At 42.0% G+C, this 25,830-nt stretch overlaps 1 protein-coding gene across 6 annotated transcripts in view; it reads right to left on the minus strand.

Moving 5' to 3' along the window:
- Positions 1 to 25,830, minus strand: part of LOC149307318 (cytoplasmic polyadenylation element-binding protein 1-like) — a 50,205-nt gene that overhangs the window by 16,394 nt on the left and 7,981 nt on the right. For 5 of the 6 annotated variants that reach the window (XM_089538877.1, XM_089538880.1, XM_089538878.1 and 2 more), the window contains exons 3-4: positions 20,478 to 20,666; positions 1,093 to 1,310 (exon numbers count right to left, since the gene is read on the minus strand). In XM_089538877.1, the coding sequence (XP_089395003.1) occupies positions 1,093 to 1,310; positions 20,478 to 20,666 (407 nt within the window). Of the gene's footprint in view, positions 1 to 1,092; positions 1,311 to 20,477; positions 20,667 to 20,924; positions 20,999 to 25,830 lie in introns of those variants that run through there. The other variant, XM_089538881.1, reaches the window with a different exon arrangement.

The following is a 25,830-nucleotide window of genomic DNA, read 5'->3' on the forward strand; positions in this document are numbered from 1 at the left end:
AAAAACTGGCTAGTAGTCACAGGCAACCAGAAACTCCATCCACTGCACCTCTGCAAGCCTGCCTCCATTGCCATCATGAGAATACAGTGGGACTGGTAATCTGTCAATTCTTTACTAGTCTGCTTCTTAAAAGTCTTTTTTATTGCTAGATTGTAACATTTTGACTAGACTGCTAATGGAGTTTTGCACAGCCACTATAAAAACACTGATAGCTAGTACAGTGCACCCCCGTTATATGCGGGCGCAACTTACACGGCTTCCAGCATATGCTGGAAAGAGTAATGGCGCACGCATGCTGCCACACCACCACAAGCACAAGCCCCATTGGCTTTAATGTGGCTTCAGCTTACGCGGAATTTCCCTTACGCAGGGGGAGAGGTGTTTGGAACGGATCCCCCTGTAATGGAAGGGACTACTGTAGCTTCTTAGCAGGCTAGTTACATCCTTTGAGGCTGACCCAAGGTCACCCAATGGGTTTCATAGCTGAGATGTGATTCGAACCCTGGTCTCCAGAGTCATAGTCCAACACTCAAACTACTACTACTGAGTTTTTGTGAGTTCTGAGGAAATATAGTCAAGCCCTCCACATTTGCGACTTAGATTTTGGCAGATTTTATTATTTTCGGATTTGATTAATATGTTCACTCTAGGAATCTCTAGGTCCTCCAGCATAATTCTGCTGGAAAGTTGGCCATAGAATTGCAGGAGGACTTAGCGATTTCTAGAGGAAACACTTCTCTAGGCATCTGTAAGTCCTGCAGCGTGATTATATGGTTAGCTTCTGACAGATGTTGACCACAGAGTTGTGTTGGAGGACCTAGAGATTCCTAGAGAGATGTTATCTCAGTTAAAAAAAAGTGTTTTTTTTTTAATTTGTGGTTTTCCCACTTTCACAGGGGTCCTGTGTCCTAACCTCAGCAAATGTGGGGGGGACTGTAGTCTGTGGTGAGATGACTTTCTCTTCAATTACATTAACGATAGTCAACACTTAGGTGTTTCTGCACAACTCAGAACTCAGTAGAGTTCCCACATCTCTCAACCTCTTGCTTCTGTACACCAATAAAAGGAAACAACTCCCCCCCAATAACTTACTATCAAGTCAGAGAGATGGTCAGAACCAGAGCTGAATCCACTGGTGTCAGAGTCGGAGGGGCTGCTGGAGCGTGAATACAGGAGTGAACGATTGCTGTCCAGGCGGGAACTTCTTAAAGATGGGTTTGGAAGGTTTTCTGTCAGCTCAGAGCCAATGGGATCCAGAGGCAGGAAACCCAATGGGGGTTTCCCCAGAGGATTGCTAAGCATGTTAAGAACTGTAAACAAGACAAAAATGGATCATTTATGTACAGTTCTATACTTGATCAAGCAGGATCCCCTTTCTCTTTTTAACCAGTTTTTTCTCATTCAAAAAGAGGGTAACTGAAAACAATGTAATTACTGTGGACCCTTGTTATACGCTGGGGCTTGGTTCCAAGATCCCCCGTGGATAACAAAATCTGTGAGTGCTCAAGTCCCATTAAATATATTGACATAGCAAAATGGTGTCCCTTATAAAACATGGAAAATCAAGGTTTGATATTTGAAATTTATACTTTTTTTGAACATTTTCAAACTGTGGATGCTTGAATCCATGTATAAGAAGGGCCGACTGTACAAACCTCAACATGCCCCCAAAATGCATAATAAACACTGTGCAATTCACCAATACATGCGCCAGAAAATGAGAAAACTATTCCTACAACAGGGAAGGGCAGTTGAGGAAGTCCAGAGGGCAACATTAACTTCTAGGAAACAGTGGCTGGCCATACCCCCATCAGAAAATAAAAATATTAATTATATAATTAAGTAATAATTAAAGGAGATCTGGTGAATCAATGGTTAAATGCCACTACTGCAGCCATTCACAGCCACAAGGTTGTGAGTTTGATCCCAGGGGCTGCAAGGTCCACTCAACCTTGCATCCTCTGTAGGTTGCTAAAATGTGTACCTAGCTTGTTGGGAGCAATTGACTAACACATTGGAAACTGCTTAGGGAGTGCTAGTTCACTGATAAGTGGTATAGAAATGTATTTGCTATACTGCTATGTATTTTAAAAATCCCCCCATATACCCTCTAGGCTGCAGGGGGACATTTTCACCATATTTTTAGGCTCAGGAGAGGCCTTTTTTAAACAGGAAGTAAGATGCCATTTCCTTTTTCAAAAAAGGTTTCTCTTTAGCCTATATTGGTCCAGGCCCTCTAAAACATGATAACCCCAGAGAAGATTTGAAGAATTTTGGGACAAAAATGGGACAGAGCAGAAAGGGAAAGATTATTGCAAGGCCCAGATGACACCCAAATATGGTGGAAATGCCTTCTATACACCCTAGAGGGCATTTTGGCACAAACATTAGGCTGGCTTCAGGAGGCTCTCAGAGGCTGTATGTGCCCACTGGCCATACATTGCCCATCATTATTCTACAACCTTGCTCCCAAGTTTGATACTTAACTGTAGTGAGCTGCTTCACCTTTTGACAAGCACACTGGCCTCAATCCATAGGGACACAAACATAAAATTAAGTGCCAATTTGCCTAAGCAACAACTGCATCTTTCTTGAACTGGAGCTGCTTTTGATCCATCAGCGACTACAGATAGCACCTTGCCACTTGGGGTTTGGCACACAAGGGCATTTTTCCAGAGTTATCTATCAGCACTTTGATGGTGCACTATATTGAAGTCACAAGTCTTAGTGAAGGCATCTCAGCAGGTCCTACGGATATGAATATCCCTCTTTCTTTAATAGAGAATTATATACTACAGCTGCAAAAAGGGACACAGTAGCCTCATTGCCCAGATGTTGCAGAAACCTCAATTTACATTCTTGGTATGGGACATCCCCTTCTGCTCAAAAAAACTGTCAAGATTGACAAGACATTACCTTGCTGTACACATGAACTGTTTTAAAATAAGAGTACACAAGTGGCCAACAGCCAAGTCACTGTTACATGTTTTGAACTTAACATAATTCTCATGGCAATTTCTGACCACAGCTACACAGTCCTCCAAAGCTAACGGTCAGCACCTCTTTTAATTTTGTGGCCAAAAACAGAGAGACCCTGTTGACCTGGAGCTTTAAGGCCTCATCAGCAAACACGCCAACATAATAAGCTAATCTTTTTCTGGGTATTTCCCTCAATTATGCTGAATTCAAGGCCTGTGTGTCTAATTTGGATTTCCTTAGCACAGAAATCTGAGCTCTTCTCAGTATTTCCTGGCTGTCAACTACTGTTGCCTCCAGACTAACAATGGCAAACAAAAAACCAAACCCAGCCCTAGGGATGGATAACCTGCACACCCAGACACCTGCAGTTTTGTTTTGATGATCCTTAAGGGACAGGTTACTGCGCAACTGCTAAGTTGGCACCAACTGAACATTTATATTTAGACACTACTTTAGGCTCTAGGCTGAGAGCAGCTTCTCTGAACAGAAGAAGCTTAACTACAGAACAGTTTCATGTTCCCAAGCAATTCCCCCCCCCCCTTGACTATCTACAATGGATGGGAACTTTTTTTCATGCAAATAACAGATGTGCGAGATGGTCCAGATCAAGTTCAAGTCCTCAAAGCCACTTACAAAAGGTTGGGATTCTCCTGGCAGTTACACTGAGGTTCTGATCAAGACTGGGGTTCTGGCTCTGCTCTTAAGGGTAAAGCAAGTGATTTAACATGTTGTGTCCATTTGCGCTCAGACAATAGTGGACTGTAGTAAGGTGATGCCAACTCAGAGAACCATCTTAACACGGTTACATTCATGTGAAACAGGGATGGGAAACAATAACACCAACATTACTACTAGTGATAAGAATATTTATTTTTTCCCCAGTCTGACACTTAAAGTAGATCATAAAAGTTAAAAAACCACCACACAAAATTATTCATCCCACACCCAGACCTAAAATAAATTAAATCTTTTAATTAGTATTGAAATGGAGCCAGCTACACATTTGGCAAAATTTTGTTCGTTTCATTTTAATTGTGGACTGGCTATGATATTCACATACTGCAGGATGTGAAGATAAGGACTTTGTCTCTAGGAAACATGAAGAATCACCACCCCCATATTTATTTATTACAAATATACACTTTATATTGACATTGTTACACTCCCAGTGCAGCTTATAAGAACAAGACAATTAAAACGTAAGTATAAAAAATATAACAATCTGAAAGCCAAAAGATATTAAAGGAATATACATGATTAAAACTGAATCAAAATATTCTGATAAAATGAAATAACATCTTTGTTTGGAAACAAAACAACAGCAAGGATGCCAGGCAGCCTGTTGAGGGAGAGCATTTTACAACTGCAGCACCATTTTTGAGAAGTCCCACTCTCTGGTACCCACCTGCCCCACCATAGAAGCTTACCCAGATCTTAAATTCAAGCATCTAGCAGGAATCAACCCATAATTTCTTTCTATAACTACACAGGGTCTAGACACTAACAGAGACAACCACTCACTGCGCAGATTCTCAGAATTCACTAACACCAACTGCATTCTGCAACAGAGGCTTGAGAGCCCACCATTCCAGGCTATGGACCTGAAACACAATCATGCCGAAGCCAGGGCTCTAAAGCAGGGAATTTTCCCAACTAAATTAGGTCTACATCAAGATCTAAATAGACTGCAGACTATGATCTAATCACAGTGCACTCCCTTGACTGTAGGCTAAGCATGCAGTCTTACAGGGTTTCTCTTATGCATGGAGTAAAATCTTACAGATTGCTCCAGATTCTTTCATGTCAACAAATGATTTAACCCTAAACATCTTTCTAATCTTGGTATTCATTTCCAGGTGATAAAACAAAGCTTCCAATTAGGGCTTGAAATTAATGACCATCCTAGTATTTTATCCTAAAATCTATATAAAGGAGGTTTCACTTAATTATCCTTAAATATTGTCCTATACATGGAAACAAATACTCAAGGCAATTCACAATTATAAAACAAAATAAAACAAAGGATAATCAGCAAAACATCCCCCCAAGGGGATTTCAGAAGTTTGGCACACAAAAATGAAAAATAAGGAGATGCTCCCTAGGATTGTGTCAGACCACAACCCAATATTATTACCATTAAAGACAAGGAAAAGAATTCAGTTGGAGAATTAATTATAAAACAAGGTAAGCAATTCATTGGTATTTCAAAAATAACATGACATCAGATGTTCCAATGAAAACGATATGGGATGCCAATAAGGTGATTATTTGAGGCCATTTTTTGATACAATGGGTGAAACAAAACAAAAAAGGACAAAATGCTAGAGGAGGTTTAGAGAAAAGAACAAGAGTTATAAGAACAAGAATTCATGAGCATCTAATGAATATACCAAAAAAGAAAAAAAGAAAAAAAGAAGAAGGAAGAAGAAAGAAGAAAGGAAAGGAAAGGAAAGGGAAAAAAATAAGATACAAAAAACAACTGTATTCAAACCACCCAGGAAGTGGCTTGCACATAGGGTTGCCATATCCTGGATTGGATGGTCAAAAAAGATCCCGTCCCATCTGTGTACATTTAGAAGGGAATGCAATAATCAAAAAAAGTCAACATGAGTTTTTGAAAAACAAGTCATGTCAGACAAATCTGATTGCTTTTTTTTTTTAATTACCAGTTTGGTGGATGAAGGGAATGCTGTAGATATTGCATATCTTGATTTCAGTAAGGCTTTTGACAAGGTTCCCCATGACATTCTTGCAAACAAGCTAGTAAAATATGGATTAGACAATGCAATTGTTAAATGGATTTGTAATTGGGTGACTGGCTGAACCCAAAGGGTGCTCAACAATGGCTCCTTTTCATCCTGGAGAAAAGTGACCAGTGGGGTCCCACAGGTTTTTGTCCTGGGCCCAGTGCTATTCAACATCTTTATCAATGACCTGGATGACAGAACTGGGGGCATACTTATCAAATTTGCAGATGACACCAAATTAGGAGGAGTAGCCAAAACCTCAGAGAACAGGATCAAAATTCAAAATGACCTGAATAGACTAGAAAGCTAGGTCAAAGCTAACAAAATGAATTGCAACACAGAGAAATGTAAAGTACTGCACTTAGGGCAAAAAAAAATGGAATGCATAGATATAGAATGGGAGACACCTAGCTGAACGAGACTACATGTGAAAGGGATCTAGGAGTCTTAGTAGACCACAAGTTGAACATGATTCAACAGTGTGATGCGGCAGCTAAAAAGGCTAATGCGATTCTAGGCTGCATCAATAGAAGTATAGTGTCTAGATCAAGGGAAGTAATAGTGCCACTCTATTCTGTCTTGGTCAGGCTTCACCTGGAATACTACGTCCAGTTCTGGGCACCACAATTAAAAAAGGATGTTGAGACACTGGAACGTGTCCAAAGGAGGGCAGCCAAAATGGTGAAGGCTCTAGAAACCATGCCTTGTGAGAAGAGACTTGGGGAACTGGGTATGTTTAGCCTGGAGAAGAAACGGTTAAGAGGTGATATGATAGCCTTGTTTAAATATTTGGAGAGTTGTCATATTGAGGATGGTGCAAGCTTCTTTGCTTCTGCTACAGAGAATAGGACCCAGAACAATAGATGCAAGCTACATGAAAAGAGATTCCACATTAACATTAGGAGGAACTTCCTGACAGTAAGGGCTGTTCGACAGTGGAACACACTCCTTCCTCGGAGAGTGGTGGAGTCTCCCACCTTGGAAGTCTTTAAACAGAGGCTGGATGGCCATCTGTCAGGGATGCTTGGATTGGGAGTTCCTACATGGCAGGGGGTTGGACTGGACGGCCCTTGTGGTCTCTTCCAATTCTATGATTCTGTAAATCATGGCCATCACTGGTGTTGGAAGGAAAATTACCAGCTCAATTTTTTTTTTTTTTTTTGCAATGACTGGCTTTTAGGTGGGTCCTCAAAGCCAAAGTATTTTGGGAAGGCTGGCATGGAAAATTGCTTCTGCCATAGAAGACGTAATGTTCCAATCCAGCCTTCCCCAAGACCCCAGGCTTTGATGACCCACCTTGAAGCCAAGCACTTCAGATATAAGCAGTTTTGAGCTGACAACCTCCCCTCCCCTACAGTGACAATTCTCTTGCCATTGCTGAGCTTGCAGTCTTTTCCCTCCTGCCACTGCACTGCACCCTACTCCAACAAGACCTGAGCCAATATCATCAGTGTGTTTGCTCTAAGATTCATTCCCCTGCTTGTAGTTCTCTCACTATTTCGACTAAAACTCTTCACTCCTATGTCATATTGAGATGACCTTTTCAGTTTGCTTTCTAACAACCCTAAGAGATCTTTTTTGGATAGTTCTAGTTAAATCAAAATCTGTCATGCTAGCATATATATTCACTTCACTGTCCTTTACTTTGCACCCACTCATTTGTTGTTGTTAACAGCTTTTGAGTTGATCCTGTGGATGAGACATCTCCAAGACTCCCTATTTTTTACTGCTCTGTTTAGGTCCAGCAAAATCATGCCTGTGAGCTCCTTTATTAAGTTAATTCATCTAGCATGCGGTCTTCCTTTCTTTCTACATCCCGCCACCTTTCCTAGCATTACTGTCTTTCCAATGAGTAATTCCTTCTCATGACATGACCAAAGTATGACAACCTCAATTTATCATCTTGGCTTCCAGGGAGATTTCAGGCTTGATCTGTTATAGGGCTCATTTGTTTGTCTTTTTAACTGTCCACAGTATCCTCAGGACTCTTCTCCAGCAGCACATCATCATCATCATCATCATCATTATTATTATTTTCCCACCTCTCCTGAATGGATTGAGGCAGGATCACAACCCAGTAAAATACATGCAAAGACAAATCAATAAAATACAGTAAAAATAATTACAGTAAAACTAAGTCATCGTCATATAACAGTACAATACAATGCAATGATACAATGGTCAGAAAGTGGAACAGTATTCCTTACAGGAGGTCAAGTGGGTAAGCTTGCCGGAAGAGATCCGTCTTAAGTGACCTTTTAAATGACTCCAAGGAGGCAATAAGACGGATCTCTTCTGGAAGACTATTCCCTATATTCAGAGCAGCCATAGTGAAGGCTCTTTGGGAAGTCATTACAAATCTGGTTGATTGATGTTCTAATAGATTCTTCCCAGTTGTTTTGAGAGTGCAGGGTGGATTATGTAGGGAGAGGCGTTCCCACAAGTAACTCGGACCCAAGCCATGTAGGGCTTTAAAGGTAATAACCAACACCTTGTATTGTGCCTGGAAGCTAATTGGCAGCCAGTGAAGAGATTTTAGGACAGGTGTTATGTGGTCAAACCTGGACGAACCGGTGACCAATCTGGCTGCTGCATTTTGAACCAATTGAAGCTTCTGAACTTGATACAAGGGTAACCCCATGTAGAGCACATTACAGAAATCAAGGCGAGAGATTACCAATGCATGTACCACTGCTTCAAGGTCCTTCTGGTCCAGGTAGGGATGCAGTTGGCATATCAACCAAAGTTGGTACCAAGCGCTCCTGGCTGTCACATCCACTTCAGATGATAATTGTAGAGACGAATCCAGGAGTACTTCCTATGGCTTATCACATTACCAAAACCATTAAGAGACAAACTATGGTCTGCAAGTTGATCAACAAATCAAGATTTGAAACCATGACGGCAGCCCAGCAAACAAGCACACACAGCCTTTTTTCAGGTCCAGATTCAAGTATAATCATAATTTCACTGTTATAATAATTATAATAATAATTTGTTTTATTTATATACCGCTATTCCAAAGATCATAGCGGTGAACAGCAAGTAAGCTAATTAGCCCCCAACAGTCTGGGTACTCATTTTAGCGACCTCGGAAGGATGCAAGCCTGAGTCGAGCTTGGGCCCTTTTGCTGGTCTTGAACTCGCAACCTTGTGGTTTTGAGTGAATGGCTGCAGTACAGGCATTTAACCACTGCGCCACCAGGGCTCTGTTAACAAAAAAGAATGACAATAGAAAGCTATATGGCATGACTTGAAGCCAGCTAAGTCTATTTCAACTGGACCCTTTTTCATTATTCAGCAACAAGCACCATCAAGGAGAATAGAGGTAAGGAAACTAGCCTGAGCTTCTGCCAGAGTTTAATGTTATGCAAGGGTGATGTGTTCAACCACAATTCTCAGCATCCTTAGCTAAACTGGATAAAGTGGATGGCAGCTGAAATCTGGCAAAAACTGAAAGTCACATATTGACTACCACCTATGCATCATTTTAATGATATAGATCAGTCGGTTCGATCCTAGAGACAACCTTCTTCTCTCTACTGCAACATCACTATATTTTCTATAGCCAGACAGAGAACAGGCAGTCAGCAGTCTCAAGTGCATATTACACAAGCATTTGAATATCTAACAAATCTGGCTGGATCGGCGGAGCTGATAAAAGGAAGGTACCTTTTTTCTGGGCAGAGATACATAAATCTTGTATGTCCATGTGCTTGTCACTTTCAGCACAGCACAGAACCACAGACTTAAAATTGATGTTCCCTTGATTCTTGGCCTAGCTTAGGAAAATGCAAGAAGCTAATGCAGACTGATTTATTTGCAGTTCTGAATTAGCAGTGATGTTTGACAAGGCCTTGGAGACTGAACCTTGAGCATTTCTTGTCAGTGATCTTCTCAGAATAAGTTTGAAGAGAAACAAAAGGGAATAACCAAATAGAGATCCACACATATTCTGGTGGAGCTGTAAGGAAGAAATGTCAGATGTATTAACTGAGCAGTGCTGATGCTCTAGAAAAGTGGTCTCTCACAGGTCAGGAATTGAATAGGCCTTTTTATAATCTGAGAGGATTCCAGTGTATTGTCCAAGAACTGCCACTCCAAGATAGCACCAGTCCAGGTGTCAACAACTGTGACTCAGCCATTCTATCTCCACAGAGGTCTGCAAAAGCACAACTTCCATTCCATTTAGGGATAAACTCAAAGAGACTCAGACGTCACAAAAGATTTGTTCTCCGTTCCCTAAAGCTGTTGCTCCAAGTCATTTCTGACTTATGGTGACCTTAAGGCAACCCTGTTTTCTTCCCATAATTTCTTCTTCTTGACTTCCTCCGAGGCTGGAGGAGTGTGACTTGCTCAAAGTCAGCCAGTGTTTTCTATGGTTTAGCAAGGATTTGAACCCTGGTCCTCCAGTGTCCTAGTCCACCACTCAAACCACTACACCATGCTGGCTCTCTCCCAACGACTACAAAAAAGGAAAAAAGATAGTATAGACTGAAAAGCCGCACTGCCATTAACCTTTACCTTCCTATGTCTCTGGGTGTCACCTCTCACAAAATATTCTAGTAAAACATTTAGAAGGCTTGCTGAGCAGGACAAACAAACAAAAAATGCTATTAAATGTGGGAGCAGCCATCAGACCTTGCAACACAGAAAACATCAGGTATGCACAAAATGTTTTACAGTAACTGTAAAGCACCTTGGAAAAACTTTGAGAAATTTGAGAGGTTACACAAATTTTTGTTTGTTAATAAGAAAGATAATCTCAGCTTGATACAGATGAGATGAGCAACTTCACAAATGTGGGCAAGAGGAAAGGGTATCATAAACACACATTGACATGACATCTTCATCCTACCTATTCAGGTCTTTTAAAAAATAAGCCAAGAGTTAAAAGGGGACTTACTCCTGAATTAGTTACTGAAAGATAACTGGTAATTTCTACATGCACCTTTCTTTCCACCAGAAGCGCGATGTTCTCTGTGAGAAAGCCTGATCTGCACAGGTCATGTGATTGTGAACTTCGCAAATACTAGTCCATCATTTAACAAGTTGTAGCATACTCATCCTAATCAACAGCCATTTGGTATGGGATAGGAGTGGCTCTCCAACAACTGAAAGGCCACGAGTTACCACCTCTAGAATCACAGAGTTGGAAGAAACATCAAGGGCCATCCAGTCCAACCCCCTGCCATGCAGGAAATCACAATCAAAGCATCCCCAACAGATGGCCATCCAGCCTCTGTTTAAAGACCTCCAAGGAGGGAGATTCCACCATTCTTCAAGGGAGTGTGTTTCACTAACAGCCCTTACTGTCAAGAAGTTCCTCCTAATGTTGAGGTGGAATCTCTTTTCCTATAGCTTGCATCCATTGTTCCAGGTCCTGCTCCCTCCTCAATATGACATCCCTTCAAATATTTAAACAAGGCTATCATACCACCTCTTAACCTTCTCTTCTCCAGGCTAAACATCCCCAGTTCTCTAAGTCATTCTTCATAGGACATGGTTTCTAGACCCTTCACTATTTTAGTCACCCTTCTTTGGACACACTCCAGTTTCTCAATGTCCTTTTTGAATTGTGGTGCCCACAATAGCAATAGAAATAGCAAGTACATTTCTATACTGCTTATCAGTTCACTTAAGCACTCCCTAAGTGGTTTACAAAATCTAAGCTAATTGCCCCCAACAATCTGGGTACTCATTTTCGAACTGGACACAATATTCCAGGTGGGGTCTGACCAAAGCAGATCAACAGCACACTAGAGGCTAGGGATGATGGATCACAGCTTAAGCACATTGTCCTGTTTGTGTAAGTTAGATGACAACTACAGGCTCCCTTATACTATGTAATACTTAAAATGATTTTCTTTCTATTTAACTGATTTATGTTTATGCAGGGACACCTCCACAAGGTCAGCAACCATTTCTAGGGAGAAGAGAGGTCAAGTAGAAGAAAACCCAGCTTTTACAGCAATGAAGGCTGCATCTTTCCCCTCAACACTACTACTAAAGATGAATAATACCCAAAATGTTGTCATTCCAATAACATATATGCAGTTAAGGCACGACTACCTGCATCAAGCATCCTAGAGGAGTACATGTATTCATATTCTACAGCAGTGGTGCAAATCCTCCTGCGGGAGGTCTGTGTTTAGCTGTGTGTTCTCAATTTACATTGCCCAAGGCATCAGATTCTATCTGGCATGGAAGCTAAGCAGGGTCAGGCCTGGTTACTATTTGGGACATCAGAGAATGCCAGGTGCTACAGGCTACATCTCCACCCATGAGGACTCCTTGCTTAAGGAACAGCCTACAAACTTCATGGGGTTGGTATAAGTCAGTAGTTCTCAATTGTGGATCATGACCCCTTTGGGGGTCAAATGACCCTTTCACAGGGATCGCCTAAGACCATTGGAAAACTCATAATTCCGATGGTCTTAGGAACAGATTTTATGGTTGAGGGTCACCACAACATGAGGAACTGTATTAAAGGGTTGTGGCATTAGGAAGGTTGAAAACCACTAGTATAAGTTGACAGGAAACCTGAAGGTAGTTACTCAGTTAATTTAAAAGAGTGGTGACACCCAAGCTGTGACCTCCTCCCCTATATTTTAGGCAATCGCTCCCCTAAAATTAGTAAATAATGGCTCTTACAGGCCTTCATTTTTCATTCCCCAGATTCATTCTGTTTTTGGATTTTAACTTCACCTGAAAATGGTGCAGGGTGAACCACAGGAGGACTGAAAATTGGCCTCTCCACCCACCATAACAGCCCACCCCAATTTAAAAACTCAATGTTCAAATATCTGATTATGCAAACACTCCCTGCTATGTGTCAAACCCATTTTTTTCATGATTTAAACTTCACTGATGAGGTTACTTTTTAATCTGAAATCAAAAGAAGAGGTAGGTAGCGATGGGGTGCCAATTAAGTTCCATTTTGTGAAAAAAAATGAGCAGTTTTTTAAAAAAAAGAACCTTTCCTAGACATTGACTACGCTGGGGGAGTCTGGGAATTGCTGTTTAAACAAATAATAGGTGCTGATGAAGTCTGTACATATACCATATCTTAAAGAGGAAAAGGAGTTTCTGACACTTGTAAAGCATTCAAGAGTGAAATATTTCCCATATTTCAACTCCCATTCATTGGGAATTTATATTATCTGTTTCAGAAATACTACTTTCATGTTTTCAATATTGCTTGGCTTGATGCTATTTCCCAGCGTTCTGATCCATCTGAAATTTTCCATTTAAATCCACTTGCTTCCTTTCTCAAACTGATGTTAAAACCTCTCCTCCAGCACCTACAAATTGGTTGGGAGAGGTCCAGAGAAGGAGGAGGGATGCAAGTGGTATTTCCCCCTTTCTATCCTTCCTTATAGCCCCCTAAGTTTTACCCTCGATTTAACCACGGGTCATATCAAAATCCAAGATTTTGACCCTGAAACCTTCCCTTGACTTATACATGAGTTCGACTTGTACACGAGTATATATGGTAGACAACTTATGTGAAATATGAATTTTATCACGGAGCTACTGTATGGGCAAATTCATCTTTAGAGGATGGCCATGGCAAAACTCCTCTGAAGAAAGGTACCAAGAAAACCCTATTATAGGGTTATCTTAAGGTTGCCATAAATTGGAAATGACTTGAAAGTACACATCAACAATGGACAGTTGTCTGCAGGTGGGTGGGTTTCTGAACCAATATTGCATCAAAAATTAGTCTCCCTTTCCCATTGGGCTGTAAGCCACAATTATTCATGGTGCCCCACTCTAGTGCTTTTATTTCTTCCTATCTGTTGTTGTGTGGCTTCGTTTCCGACTGTAAGGCATCTGTAAGGCTCATGGTATTTTCTTGGCACATTTCTTCAGAGGGGGTGTGCCATTGCTATCCTGAGGCTGAGCGAGTGCGATTTAGCCCATGTCACCCAGTGGGTTTCATGGCTCAGTGGGGATACGAACCCTGGTTTCCAGAGTCATAATCCAGCACTAAACCTCTATGTCATGCTGGCTCTCCTCTGAAATACAAATCTCTGAAGCCTCTTGGGGATCTGAGCTCTCTATGGCAGCAAAGTCCCATAAACATTTAAGTGTTGAAGCCACAGTTTTCCACATTTAGCAAAGACTGTTATGAATGTATTCATATTAGTTATGAGCAAAAGGCATTCCCTAGGAACTAGAAAACACACCCAGGATTCCTGTCAGTGTTGGGCACTTTCTATAGAAAATGCTGAGAGCCCAGATGGTAAGTCCTTTCTTACTTGTTGGAAAAAGATAGGGGCTCTGGCCAATACACTTCAAGGGAGTAATCATTGCATGTGGTTAGCTTTAGCCATGCAGATTTAATCCCAAATGCATGCCTGGATTCCAAGCTCATCAGTAGTCAAACACTGGCACTTCAAGAGTGCAGATCAGCAATAGTATTTTTAGCATGATTGTGAACTTTTTGCACTTCCAGCCAGCTCCCTGTGGATTTGTAGAGCTGAGTCATTGTAGAAGCTTCCAAACTGCTGAGAACCAACAATGCAGCTTGGTACTCAGCAGGGCCTGTCCCTCACAGAACTGACAGGCTGCGGTCTTGAAACAAAAAACAAAACAAAAATAAAACAAAACTGAACAAAAAACCCAGGCATTACAGCAGTTTCTGAGTGCCAAGCCAACTGCCAAAGTGCCATGCCAGATACATCAAGACACAGGGAAAGAGTTGCCTGCTGAAAATTTGACTCTTGACCTAACTCCCTATTCTTTGCTTAGCAAAGCAGACTTCACATAGAAAGATCTTCCTCTGCTGTATTATGCACATAATAGGCTATCTACATCATTACTTTGGCTGATATGTCAGCTGCATCCTTTCCTGGAGCCAGAGTGCCTGGAAACCGTGGTACATCACTGGTAGCCTCATGACGTGACTTCTGCGCCTAGTTCGGAAACCTCAATTAGTTCAAAACATGGCAGCCAGATTAGTCACTGGGAGATTTAGAGGTGACCATAGAACACCGATTATAAAATCTCTTCACTGGCTGCCCATTAGTTTCCGGGCACAGTACAAGGTATTCGTGATGACCTTTAAAGCCCTTCATAGCTCGGATCCAGCCTACTTACAAGATCACCTTCTTCCATATAATTTGCCCCACGCACTTAAGCCCTATGTGAAAAATTTACTGCAGCCAACAAAGACAAGGCTGGCTCCGATTACCCAGAGGGCCTTTTCATCTACCGCTCTCAAATTATGGAATGGTCTGTCGGAGGAGATCCAACATACAGTGGTCCCTTCCCTTATGCAGGGGATCTGTTTCGGGGGCCTCGCGTAAGGGAAATTCCACATATGCTCAAGCGGCATTAAAAGTAATGGGGCTCATGCTTGCGCCATTAGTCTGTCGTGTGGCGCTACTTCTTCCCACATGGCTTTCAGAGTATTGATGTGGGCGCACTGTATCACCAACCTTGACGACTTTGGCTGTCAAGACGGATCTTTTCCAACAAGCCTTCCCTGAATAATTGACTCAGTCGTCCCCACTGATATGGACCATCCTAGTGACTCCCCCAAGATGTCCTGTTTCCTGTCTCTGATTGTTTTAATGATATTAATTGTATTTCATCATTGCCATGTTGGAATTATTATGCTGATTTGTTTGAAGGGGGAGGGGATAGTAGGATTTATTTCATTATATTGTATGGATTTTATTGTTGTAAGCTGCCTCGATCATATTGGAGAGGCAGGATAGAAATAAATATTATTATTGTTGTTATTATTATTATTATTATTATTATTATTATTATTATTATTTGCTTTCCCTTCTCCCACCCTGCATTTTTACTTTTGAACACCTAGTCGTCCTCCAAAACAGCCATCAGTACAAAGTCTTATACAGAGGGGATCAGTTCTTCTCTGCTTTCCCTTCTGCTTCACAAAAGCTGCAAGAATCTTTTACAACAGTCATAGGAAATCTTTTGCCCCACAAATATTTTGGGCTTTTGACTTCCAAAAGTCCCAGCCAGCATGGACAATGGTCAGGCATTCTGGGAGTCCAAAATATCTATAAGGCCAAATGTTCTGCATTGCCGCCTTACAAAGTGGAACCCAGAAGAGGGCGGGAGTGGAAGGATAAAACCATGAGCCTGCCAGAACTAGACACACATGCTTTGCTACTTGCTGTTCAGACCACTTGAATAGTCCTTGAATATATGGTCTTTCACTGTAAATGCAAAACTGTACTTCAGAATTAAAAGTTTTCTTCACAGTACATGGCCTTACCCACAGGAGGCCACACACACATCAGCTCAGATTTTACAGAGAAGTTAGTGAGTCCAGAGTAACAATATGGCTCCATAGTTTTATGGCACAGCTACACTATCAGAGCTTTTGCCTCCTCCTGCTGGAGTGTTTTTAGATTCAATTTGGTTTTTTCTCACAGATGCACAGGCTAGTAAGCCTTGAATGGTGCATACTCTGTCTCCCAGGGCTAGGGTTGCCATAATTTGCTACCACCAAACCGGAAAAAAAATGTAGGACAAAATTTGCCTTAAAATGTAGGACATTCAAGAAAAATGAAGGACACACTCAGCTAAAAGCCAGAAACATTAATATTTTTTTAAAATATAATATAAATCCTTATTTACAGAAAACATTCTTCCTAGACAGAAGGCACACAACAACAAACATAATAAAACACATTTCAGGAAGTAGAATTCAAAGCTATAGAGCACTTGTTGTGCCGGTGAGACTAAATACATCCGAGGAAGTAGACTTTAGTCTAGGAAAGCTCAACGTCTTGCTGCGGTGGCCTCCCTCTATCTCCTTGGGGCCCAGGCAGCCTGCTGGACCCTGCGCGGGTCTCTCCGCCGCTGGAGGAAATTATGCCATGGTGACAGCCTCCCTCTCCAGGGCTCAGCCGGCTGGCTAGGCCCCATGCAGCTCCGTTGCTTCTGGAGGAGGCCGCTGGAAGGCTGCTTGCCTCGGCGGCCTCCTTTATCAGGGCCCAGTCAGCCGGCTAGGCCCCGCACATGGCAGCCTCCTCCTTTAGAGGCCAACTAGCCAGCTAGGCCCTGCACGACTTTCCTTGCCACTGGAGGCAGCCTTGCCGCATGGCGGCCTCTTCCTCCAAAGCCCAGTCAGCTGGCTAGGTCCCATATGGTGCTCACTGCTGCCGCCAGAGGCTTTGCCGCGGGAGCAGTCTCTTCCTCTAGAGTCCAGCTGGCCGGCTAGGCCCCATGTGGGGCTCGGCCTTGCATTACACTGCCGCTGCCATGCTATAAGCGCAGCAGCCAAGGACTTGCACCAAACCCAGGACAGGACATTCAAAACGGTTAAAAACCGTGAATGTCCCAGCAGAAACCAGGATATGGCAACCCTACCCAGGGCCCACTCGGGACTTCCACTCCCCATTTCAATTCTTTTATTACCTTTTCATGGACTATATACTGAACTAGGTGGTCACTTGCGTACCAGCTTATTGATAGCCACCCATTTCTACTATTTATATACATATATATCTGCTTTTCCTCTGGTGAGCTCAAGCCAGAATATATGGCCTTCCTTCTTTCCATTTTATCTTCACAACAAACTTGTGCAGTAGTCAGATTGAGACTATGTGACTCATCCAAAATTACTCAGTGATTTCACAGCTCAGTGAAGAACAGAATCTGGGTCTCTCAAATCCCAGTGTAACACTTTAATAAATACACACCAGCACTTTAACTGGTTTTTCACACAAGAGGATATGGTCTGAGGAATTTCTGCAGAGGCATTATGTACATTGTCTGCTTAACAATGACTAGAAATGTGTCATTAATAGGCTCTTTAGCAAGTTTTAAAGGGTATATGCTAGGAATGGGAATTCATGTAGCTGTTTGAATGCTGTATGACTGTAACACCCAGCAGTCCTAGTCACCATAGACAATGGTAAGGAATACTGGGAGGGCCGCATGATTTCCACTCTAGCTATATTTAATAGCTGAGTAATTCTCCTAATAAAAGCCTGTGTAAGGTTTCTCCAAAGGATTTTTGGTTGGAGTGAGTGGCACTGGGCTGTACTTAAAAGGCAGTAAAGGGATAATTCACTGTGCCTGAAAACCTATTCACGTATGCAGTGTTTTTTCTCTGGACCACTGTATCTTATACAGCTTCAAATGCCAATAGAATAACAGAAGGAAAGAAAGTCACTTTTCCCATTTAATCACACCTCTAAATTCCACATTCATGTCCAATGAAAACCTTTAACCAGGTGAATGATATTTTTCATTTCCAGTTAGAATGAAATGTAGATCGTGACTTTTTGATATCTGGGCAGCTTTCCTCCGCAGACAAAACTGTGCATTTATTGGAAAGCCTTGAATTGGCTTTCTTCTGTTCACTGGAACACTCTTCTACAAGAAAGTGATTTTGCAATAGTATCTTACAGCTAGTTGCCATTTGCACTGCAAACTGTACTCTAGCTATATCTTGCTGCATACTTAGGAACACAATGGAGCCAAGTGCAGCAGGCCTTTATTACAGTAATGTAACACTCATTTGTTCAGGCAATTGATATGGTTATATGTTTTTACACTGGCCCACAAAATAATGGTTTAGAGGATGTTTGAGTAACTTATGTTATCTTTGAAGTAAGTCAGTGGGCGTCTCCTCTTTTTCTGAGGGAGTCCTCTCACTGCAGGCATGCTGTCTAGAAGTTCTTACCAGTATGTTAGCCCCTTTTCTAATAAACTCCTTCCTGGCTTTTATTATGTTCTTTTAATGGACTCTCGGACAAATACAGCCTACCACTTCATCCTACTGATCAACCATGCACCACACTCTTGCTTGCAAAGCCAGCCAAAGCAGCAGCAAGCACAGCTTTACAGAGTGCTATAGCTGAGTGAGTGCCAATACTGCCCCACCTTAGGATGTCTGCACCAAGCTCTTGCCCCAACCCACTGCAACCATATCAGACTTCATTACAAGCAATAACTGTATTGTAAGACTTGGGAAGGAGATCAAGGCTATTCTACATTGCAGTTAAGGACTTATTCAGAAATCAAGGTCTTATTTATAGATTCTACATCCTCTAGTAGGTTACCAGTAGCATCTTGAGATCAATTGATGGACTGTAACAGCTTAACCCAACAACTCTATGTCACTAAGATGATGCTATCCTCAAGATCAGGTTAGGTGTAGGAGGTGTGCATCTATAGTCCTTGTGGAACAACCTGCATCTATAGCTATCAGGCCTACACTTGTTTCTTTATGAGAAATGCAGGCGAGTAAAGCATTTGGTTCAAGTTTGCTATATCCAAAGTGAAGATAGTGATGGAATTGTAGCAATGCGATTAGACTGCTGCAGATAGTTTGTCATATAAACACCAATATCTTTTCCCACCATGCACATGTTTTTCCTAAAGCTGCTTCTTATAAGCAGACCTGCAGAGTCACTCAAAAGCCATTGAAGGTAACATGCCCTGACATCTGCAGCAAACTAGATGAACCTGCAAAAATCCTGGCAAATCACATATTGACATGGCAGGCCACTCAAGACAAGTATCTGCAAACTGCCATTTCCAATAAGGTAAAATAATTTATTCTATAATTTCATATTATACGCTCCACACACATTATCTGCATTAAATTGTATTTAACTGCATTAAATATAATTGTCTAGTCACTGTGGTCTGAGGAGTATTAGCCTGACTCAGCTTGGCTCTTCAGAGCTCCATCTACCTAAAGAATCACAAATTGGCAGATCAACAGAGGAGGTCAGTAAAAGTACAAACTGGTGCCAATGCCTTTCCCCTTCTGCTTTAGGCAAACCTTTGATTCAAGGGAACAACTGACCCTAGGAATTTAACACCATCATATCCCAATGAATGTTACTATCCCACGTACAGTCAGGTGCCATCAGCCAACCCACAAAAATAGATATTCTTCCTCAAGGGCCCTTGACCTGAGGAGAGCTGCCACCAACTTGCCTAGAGGCAAGGTTTAAACAGCTATGCCAGTGGCTCTGTGGCATAGAATAAACAAAAGAAAATCAGCTAATGGGTTGGGCGCCTCTATACATACGCACATGACTATCCCTACCTGCAGAGGGCAGCTTAAATCACTCGGGAACCCTTCACAGGTTGAAGAACATGGTAGGAGACCCCAGCCCCAATCCAATTAAACTTTTTGTCACTGCCATATACCGTCCGCCCTTGCCATACTCGGGGATCCGTTCTGGACCGCCCCCTCACATAAGGCAAATTTCGTGTATGCTAGAGTCCCATTAAATTGAATGGTGGCTCGCTCCTGTGCGCCATGGCACATACACCATTTTGTCCCTCGCTACTTGCTGTCCAGGTAAGCTTGAATCTACATACAGCAAGGGTGCATATGCTGAGGGCGGTGTGTACATTACAACATTATGTCATATAAAGCTACCTTGGAGAGTATTTAGTCCTTTAACCTGCTGAAGCATTGTTAATGGGAGCCATTATCCCCCAACTTCCCCACCTATGCTAACCATTGTTAACCATTACTTTTCTCAATACAACATCCATTCTCGCAACTTATGTCAATACATTACCAATGAGGACTAATTCTCAACAGCATCCCTCCTCAAAGGGTCTAACTGTGGCCTTGAGGAAACAGGCACTCCCCACCCCCAAAGGAAAAGGTTACGAACGAAGGTGTCAGGAGCCATCAGAATCTGCTGTGTTGCCAGGAACAGCTCCCAGTGACTAAGCTGCAAAAAGGCAATCCAGCAACTGTTGCTGGGCGTCAGCAGTCACACTCACCAGACTGCGTGCTAGGCTGGGTTGCAGCATCCGAGTCCTGGGTGCTCCAAGGCCTGTCCCACCCTGGCAGACTAAGCGACTGCAGTCCAAGGCACAGGTCATTGGTATCCGGGAGGCCACGGGGAGACTCCTGTGCAGAAGGTGGGAAGAGCATCCTGCTTGCCGTCGATCCTTCTGAGTCCTGGAAGTCTGCTCAGACAGGAAGGGGGGAGGAATACAACAAACACAGTCACACTTAGAGGAGAGTTCAGGAGTTTCCCAGAGAGCCAAAGCTGAAGCCAGCTCACATAGCGCTCAGTCAGGAGCTCTTATTTCTATAGCGAGTGATTTACAGGCAGAGAGGAGGAAAAGAGGACCATCTGGCCTGCAACCAGACCCACCTCCACTCTCTCTATCCCGCCTGCACTACTGACTGGGCCAGCATGTGATCAGGCTGCTGATGCTTACCGTGCTGCCAGAGACGTCACTCGGCCATGCAATACAACCACATCTTCGCTTACAGGATAGAGGTGGAGAGGAAGTCTGCCCATGGGAGTCAAGGCAGCATGCAGGAGGAGGTGCGGCTACAAGCAGTCAGGGGTACACACTTAAACAGGGAGCTTTAGCTTAGCTTAGCTAGCAGCAGCAGCACAGGGAGGTGGCTAGAGGCAGCCATCCCCTCGGCAGTAGGCAATAGCTACAGCAGAGTGGCAGCAACAGAGAGAGATCTCGCACTGCTGGCTTGGTGCTATCCGGCTCTCCTAGCCCCACCCACACAGCCACCCTCTCCACCCACAAACCCCCCAAAACCCTTTGGCTATGGAAGGTTTCCAGCTGCTGGCACAAGTCCTGGAAGCAGCAAAATGCAAAGCTTCACAATTCTGCTGTCATAATCTGTTTGTTTTAAACTTGGCTACTGTGCTCTCACAGGCTCTGCACTGTTTACCACTATGGATAACCTTAAAAAAAAGGAAGGAAGGAAGGAAGGAAAGAAAGAGATCCTAAACTATACTAGGAAGTGTACATGTGTGTTTGTGCGCATGCACGTGTCTTATGGCCATGGTGCTAATGAGGCCACATTTTTTCTTTCTTTTCTTTTTTTCAGAGACAGCTACAGGTATCTCACCCATAGGAAAATCCTCATGTCTAGAAAACCCTATGAAATTCATGGTCGCCTTAAACCAACAGGTGACTTGAAGGCACACACACACACACATCCATGTCCTGTATCTGCAAAACACTGAGAAATAAGATGCACCCACATATTATATATGGAGAGGGGGGGGGGACTTATAGACAGGAAAGCAGCGAACATTTTCCTAGTTTCAAAATTCCAGCATAATGCAGACAACAGGGTGAGAACTGGCCCAGAGAACTATTGTCTCCTTTCTGAGCTATAATCACAAGAGATTTTAGTTTTGGCTACCTCACACAATATGCTGTGATGAGGAATTCAAGACCTAGCCTAGGCATGGATAAAGTGCAGCCACTGGCTTTTCATTGCATGTTTCATCATGTAAATTTAATCCTATAATTTTTCAATGGAAAATATTACATGAAATGACTTTAAGTGGGAGAAAACCTACCTTTTAACTGTTATCACTTGATAGCAGGGGAAATAGTGAGAAATCTTTATTTCAACACTCAGCAGGCATTTAAAACAGTTAAAGCATTCTCCATCCCATTTAATATACAAACATACAACTAGATTAAAAAAACAAAAACTTGTCAAGCATCCTAATTTCTGCAAACTTTTGAAAATGAAGGGATATTCTTAGAATAGTAAAGTAATCAGACCAAATACAGATAAACTTTTTTACATCACTTGTAGTTCAATCTCTCTACTGCGAGAACTGCAGTTAATTCCAGGGGGAACAGGTAATCCTGAGAGGGGAAGCAGATTATGATAATGTTTACAGCCCCATCATCTGAATTTGGAAAGAAATTAAGAATGAAACAGCAATTTCTTCTAATGCTGAGCCATGTGGATCTTTAGCAGAGAATGTGTGTGTATCTCAGAAATAACCTGCTATAGTCTTATTTGAGTAAGAGAATGCTGCTCATTATATTACTCTCATGCCCATTTAAACAGCATGTGATATGCTCCCAATGATTTCTTGCATTTACCTGTGTAACACCATAGAAAGTGCTAAAAAGAGATACAGACTCTAACTTTATGAGGAAATGGGGGGAATTTAAAAAGGAGATGCTAAATAGATTCTTTAAAAATGCTTCCCAAAATGGTTACAAAACGGTTTTTTGCATACTGCTAGTTGCTGTGTGCCTTCAAGCCATTTCGTTCTTATGGTAATCCTGAAATGAATCTATCAAGGGTTTTCTTGGCAACACTTTTTCAGAGGGTTTTCGATTGTTTTCCTCTGAGGCTGAGAAAGCATCAGCCGTAGGTCACTCAGTGCAATTTTCACAATTGAGTGCAGATTTGAGCCTGGTCTCCTCGATTCTTAGTCCAACACCCAAATTACCATTGCATTGCCTAAAATTAGGGAATTACTTACAGAACAGTGCATCTCAAGTTATTTGATGTGGGTGACTGGCAATTTTTTTATTGCATGTGCCAGGTAACCATGTCATATTTGTGCCACTGGCTACAATTGTGTTGTTGTTGTTGTTTTATTTCATGGGATCTCACTATGGACTGGCAGCCAATGGATCACCACTTTGAGCAACCGTGATACAGACAGATCACATGCAATCCTTACAGTACAGTACAGTGAGTAGCATTGAGCCATGCAATTCCAATTACAACCCAGATAGCCATACTCCAAAAGGACATGGAATCAACTCTCAAGCTCTTCGAATTCTTACATCTCTCTGGCACTTTTAAGAAACAGTGAGCAATGCATATTTTGAACTGCCATGAACCAGTTTTCCTCATAATGATCTGAAAAGCTGATGTTAAGATTCCAAAGACTGGACTATGGACATAGTGGTGTGTCTGCAGCAGGTCCATGCAAATACAGGCAGAAAAACCCGCACAGAATGCAAAACAAAGCACAAAAACTGCAGCATGCAGTAAGAAAGAAGCACTAAGAAAGGAACAGTGTTATGGTTGCTAAGATATGTTTGAATGTGTGGGCACTGTCTGTGAATTCTCAGACAGAAGGATTGCTAAATAACATTTCGAGGAGTCCTGGGGAGTGCCCTATATCCCACTGTAACCGAATTATGCAAACTGCAAAAAATTAAGAGGGTTTTTTTTGCACACTAACGTTCAATTACAACCACCCAAGTAATCTTAACAGCTGCCATATGATCCTTTGCAAGTCTTACTCAGAGTCTACTGAGACTTCTGTTGAACCTGTAAAAGGACAAAAATGGAATGTTCTCCCAGTCAAGTGTGCTGTGAACTACAAGCTACCCTTGAGGCAGGCATCTATTCAGTTTTCTCTGTGAACAATGCAGACATGTTTCAGAAATAGTAAGGGTGATGTTTGTGCTCATTATTAAAACTATATATAGCAAAGCTGTATCAAACCCTTTCCTAGAACGCTTTTGGTGAACAAGTGCTTCCTTAGAATACAGAGCAGAAGACGAAGTGAAAATATTATCTGTGGATACTTTTTGGGTGGGTATTTTTTGTAGCTGATAGACATGTTAGTTTGTTACAATTAAGACTATCTAGAGTTCTGTGGCACATTAATGCCCCCGTTGTTGAAGCATCTGTAAAAGTACCTGCCTGCTCAGATATAATCCATGCATATAATCTACAAAAACAGGTGCCAAAGAAAGCTGTTAAGTCTTTAAGATGCCAATAGTTGCTTTATGACACTTAGCCTGATCCCCCTTTGTGGTGACTATATTCTTTAAGTCCAAATCCCATTAATATTAACATTATACAGGCCCCACTCCCATTTGCACAGCCTTGGAATTCGCCCCCTCACTTAAGTGCTAGTGGCTAACGGAGGAAGGATATAATGGGGTGCGGGCACGTGCTACCATTCAGGCTTATGGAATGGATCCCCCCGCAAAAAAGGAGCTGACTGTAATGGTAAATCTTTACTTTTCACAACCATTTTATTCCTATCAAGCTGTTTAAACCCTTTTTAAACAAATTATATGCATCTGTTTTAGAAACTGAGATTTAAGCCATCCAAATTCCAGAGAATAGGACCTGGAACAATGGATGCAAGTTACAGGAAAAGAGATTCCCACCTTAACATTAGGAGGAACTTCCTGACAGTAAGGGCTATTCAACAGTGGAACACACTCCTTCCTCGGAGAGTGGTGGAGTCTCCCTCTTTGGAGGTCTTTAAACAGAGGCTGGATGGCCATCTGTCGGGGGTGTTTTGATTGAGAGTTCCCGCATGGCAGGAGGTTGGACTGGATGGCCCTTGTGGTCTCTTCCAACTCTATGATTCTATGATTTCTATGAAAGTGTCATCATTTTGGATAGTTTAAGGTTTTGCAAAATTGAGTCATCAAGCCATCTTTCATCTTGGGAATCCATCTTTCATCTTGGGAATTCAAAAGTGCAGTGCAAACTAGATATTCATATAAGCATTTACATCCACAGGACCAGTTGATATTTCCTAGGTGTCTAAAAGAGATCAAACAACACAGCTAAACCTGTACTAATACAAGATTGTAAATCCTCCAGGAGGCCTATGGTAGAAAACGTAGCTCTACTGGGATAAACAATTAGTATGACTGGAAGTAGTGGTGTGGATATGCTAATAATTTCAGCTAAGACATGACCACACGTTTGATGAAATGGCCTGAACAGAATCAATTACTGTATACAATCATGTGTAAGATGACTTTGTGTATACATCATTTTCTAACAAGATTTAAGGTACAGTACTTACATCTACCTGTAGGTAAGTCAACCCAGATTTTCTGAGTTGATTTTTTGACTAAAATTTCTAGCAATATAAATGAGTATATACAGTAAATGTTTTAGTTATAAGAGAGGCTCGCAATCATCATTCTACCTGTGAAAATAACTTGCTTAACCAAGCAAGAGCCATCTTAATGTAAACTCACAGGATCTCTATGGAGATGACTATGAAGGTGAGATAAGTGAAGACTACAGTAAGTCACATCTGCACTTTAAGTGCTCCAGCACTAGCCACCTCATAGCAGTAGCTTCGGTTTAATAAAAAATATTTATACTTTTCCATCTTAGGGTCACAAAATGGTGCAAAAAGGCTACTGAATGGATAGCCTGGGTGTTTACCACCACTTACATGACAGTATGCTATAGTTTTATGAAAATATAATTGAACTAGTATCTCTTATAACAGAAAAAAATCAATCCTGTTACAAGTTATATGTTTCAAGGTCACACTGGACCTAACAGGAAATCTATTCACCACCATGAAGTCTGCTATGCAACTAGTAATCTAGGCATAGG

Source organism: Sceloporus occidentalis, unplaced genomic scaffold (assembly GCF_023333645.1).
Source record: "Sceloporus occidentalis isolate IW3139 unplaced genomic scaffold, rSceOcc1.0.p SCAF_9, whole genome shotgun sequence".
In the NCBI taxonomy this organism is placed as follows: Eukaryota; Metazoa; Chordata; class Lepidosauria; order Squamata; family Phrynosomatidae; genus Sceloporus; species Sceloporus occidentalis.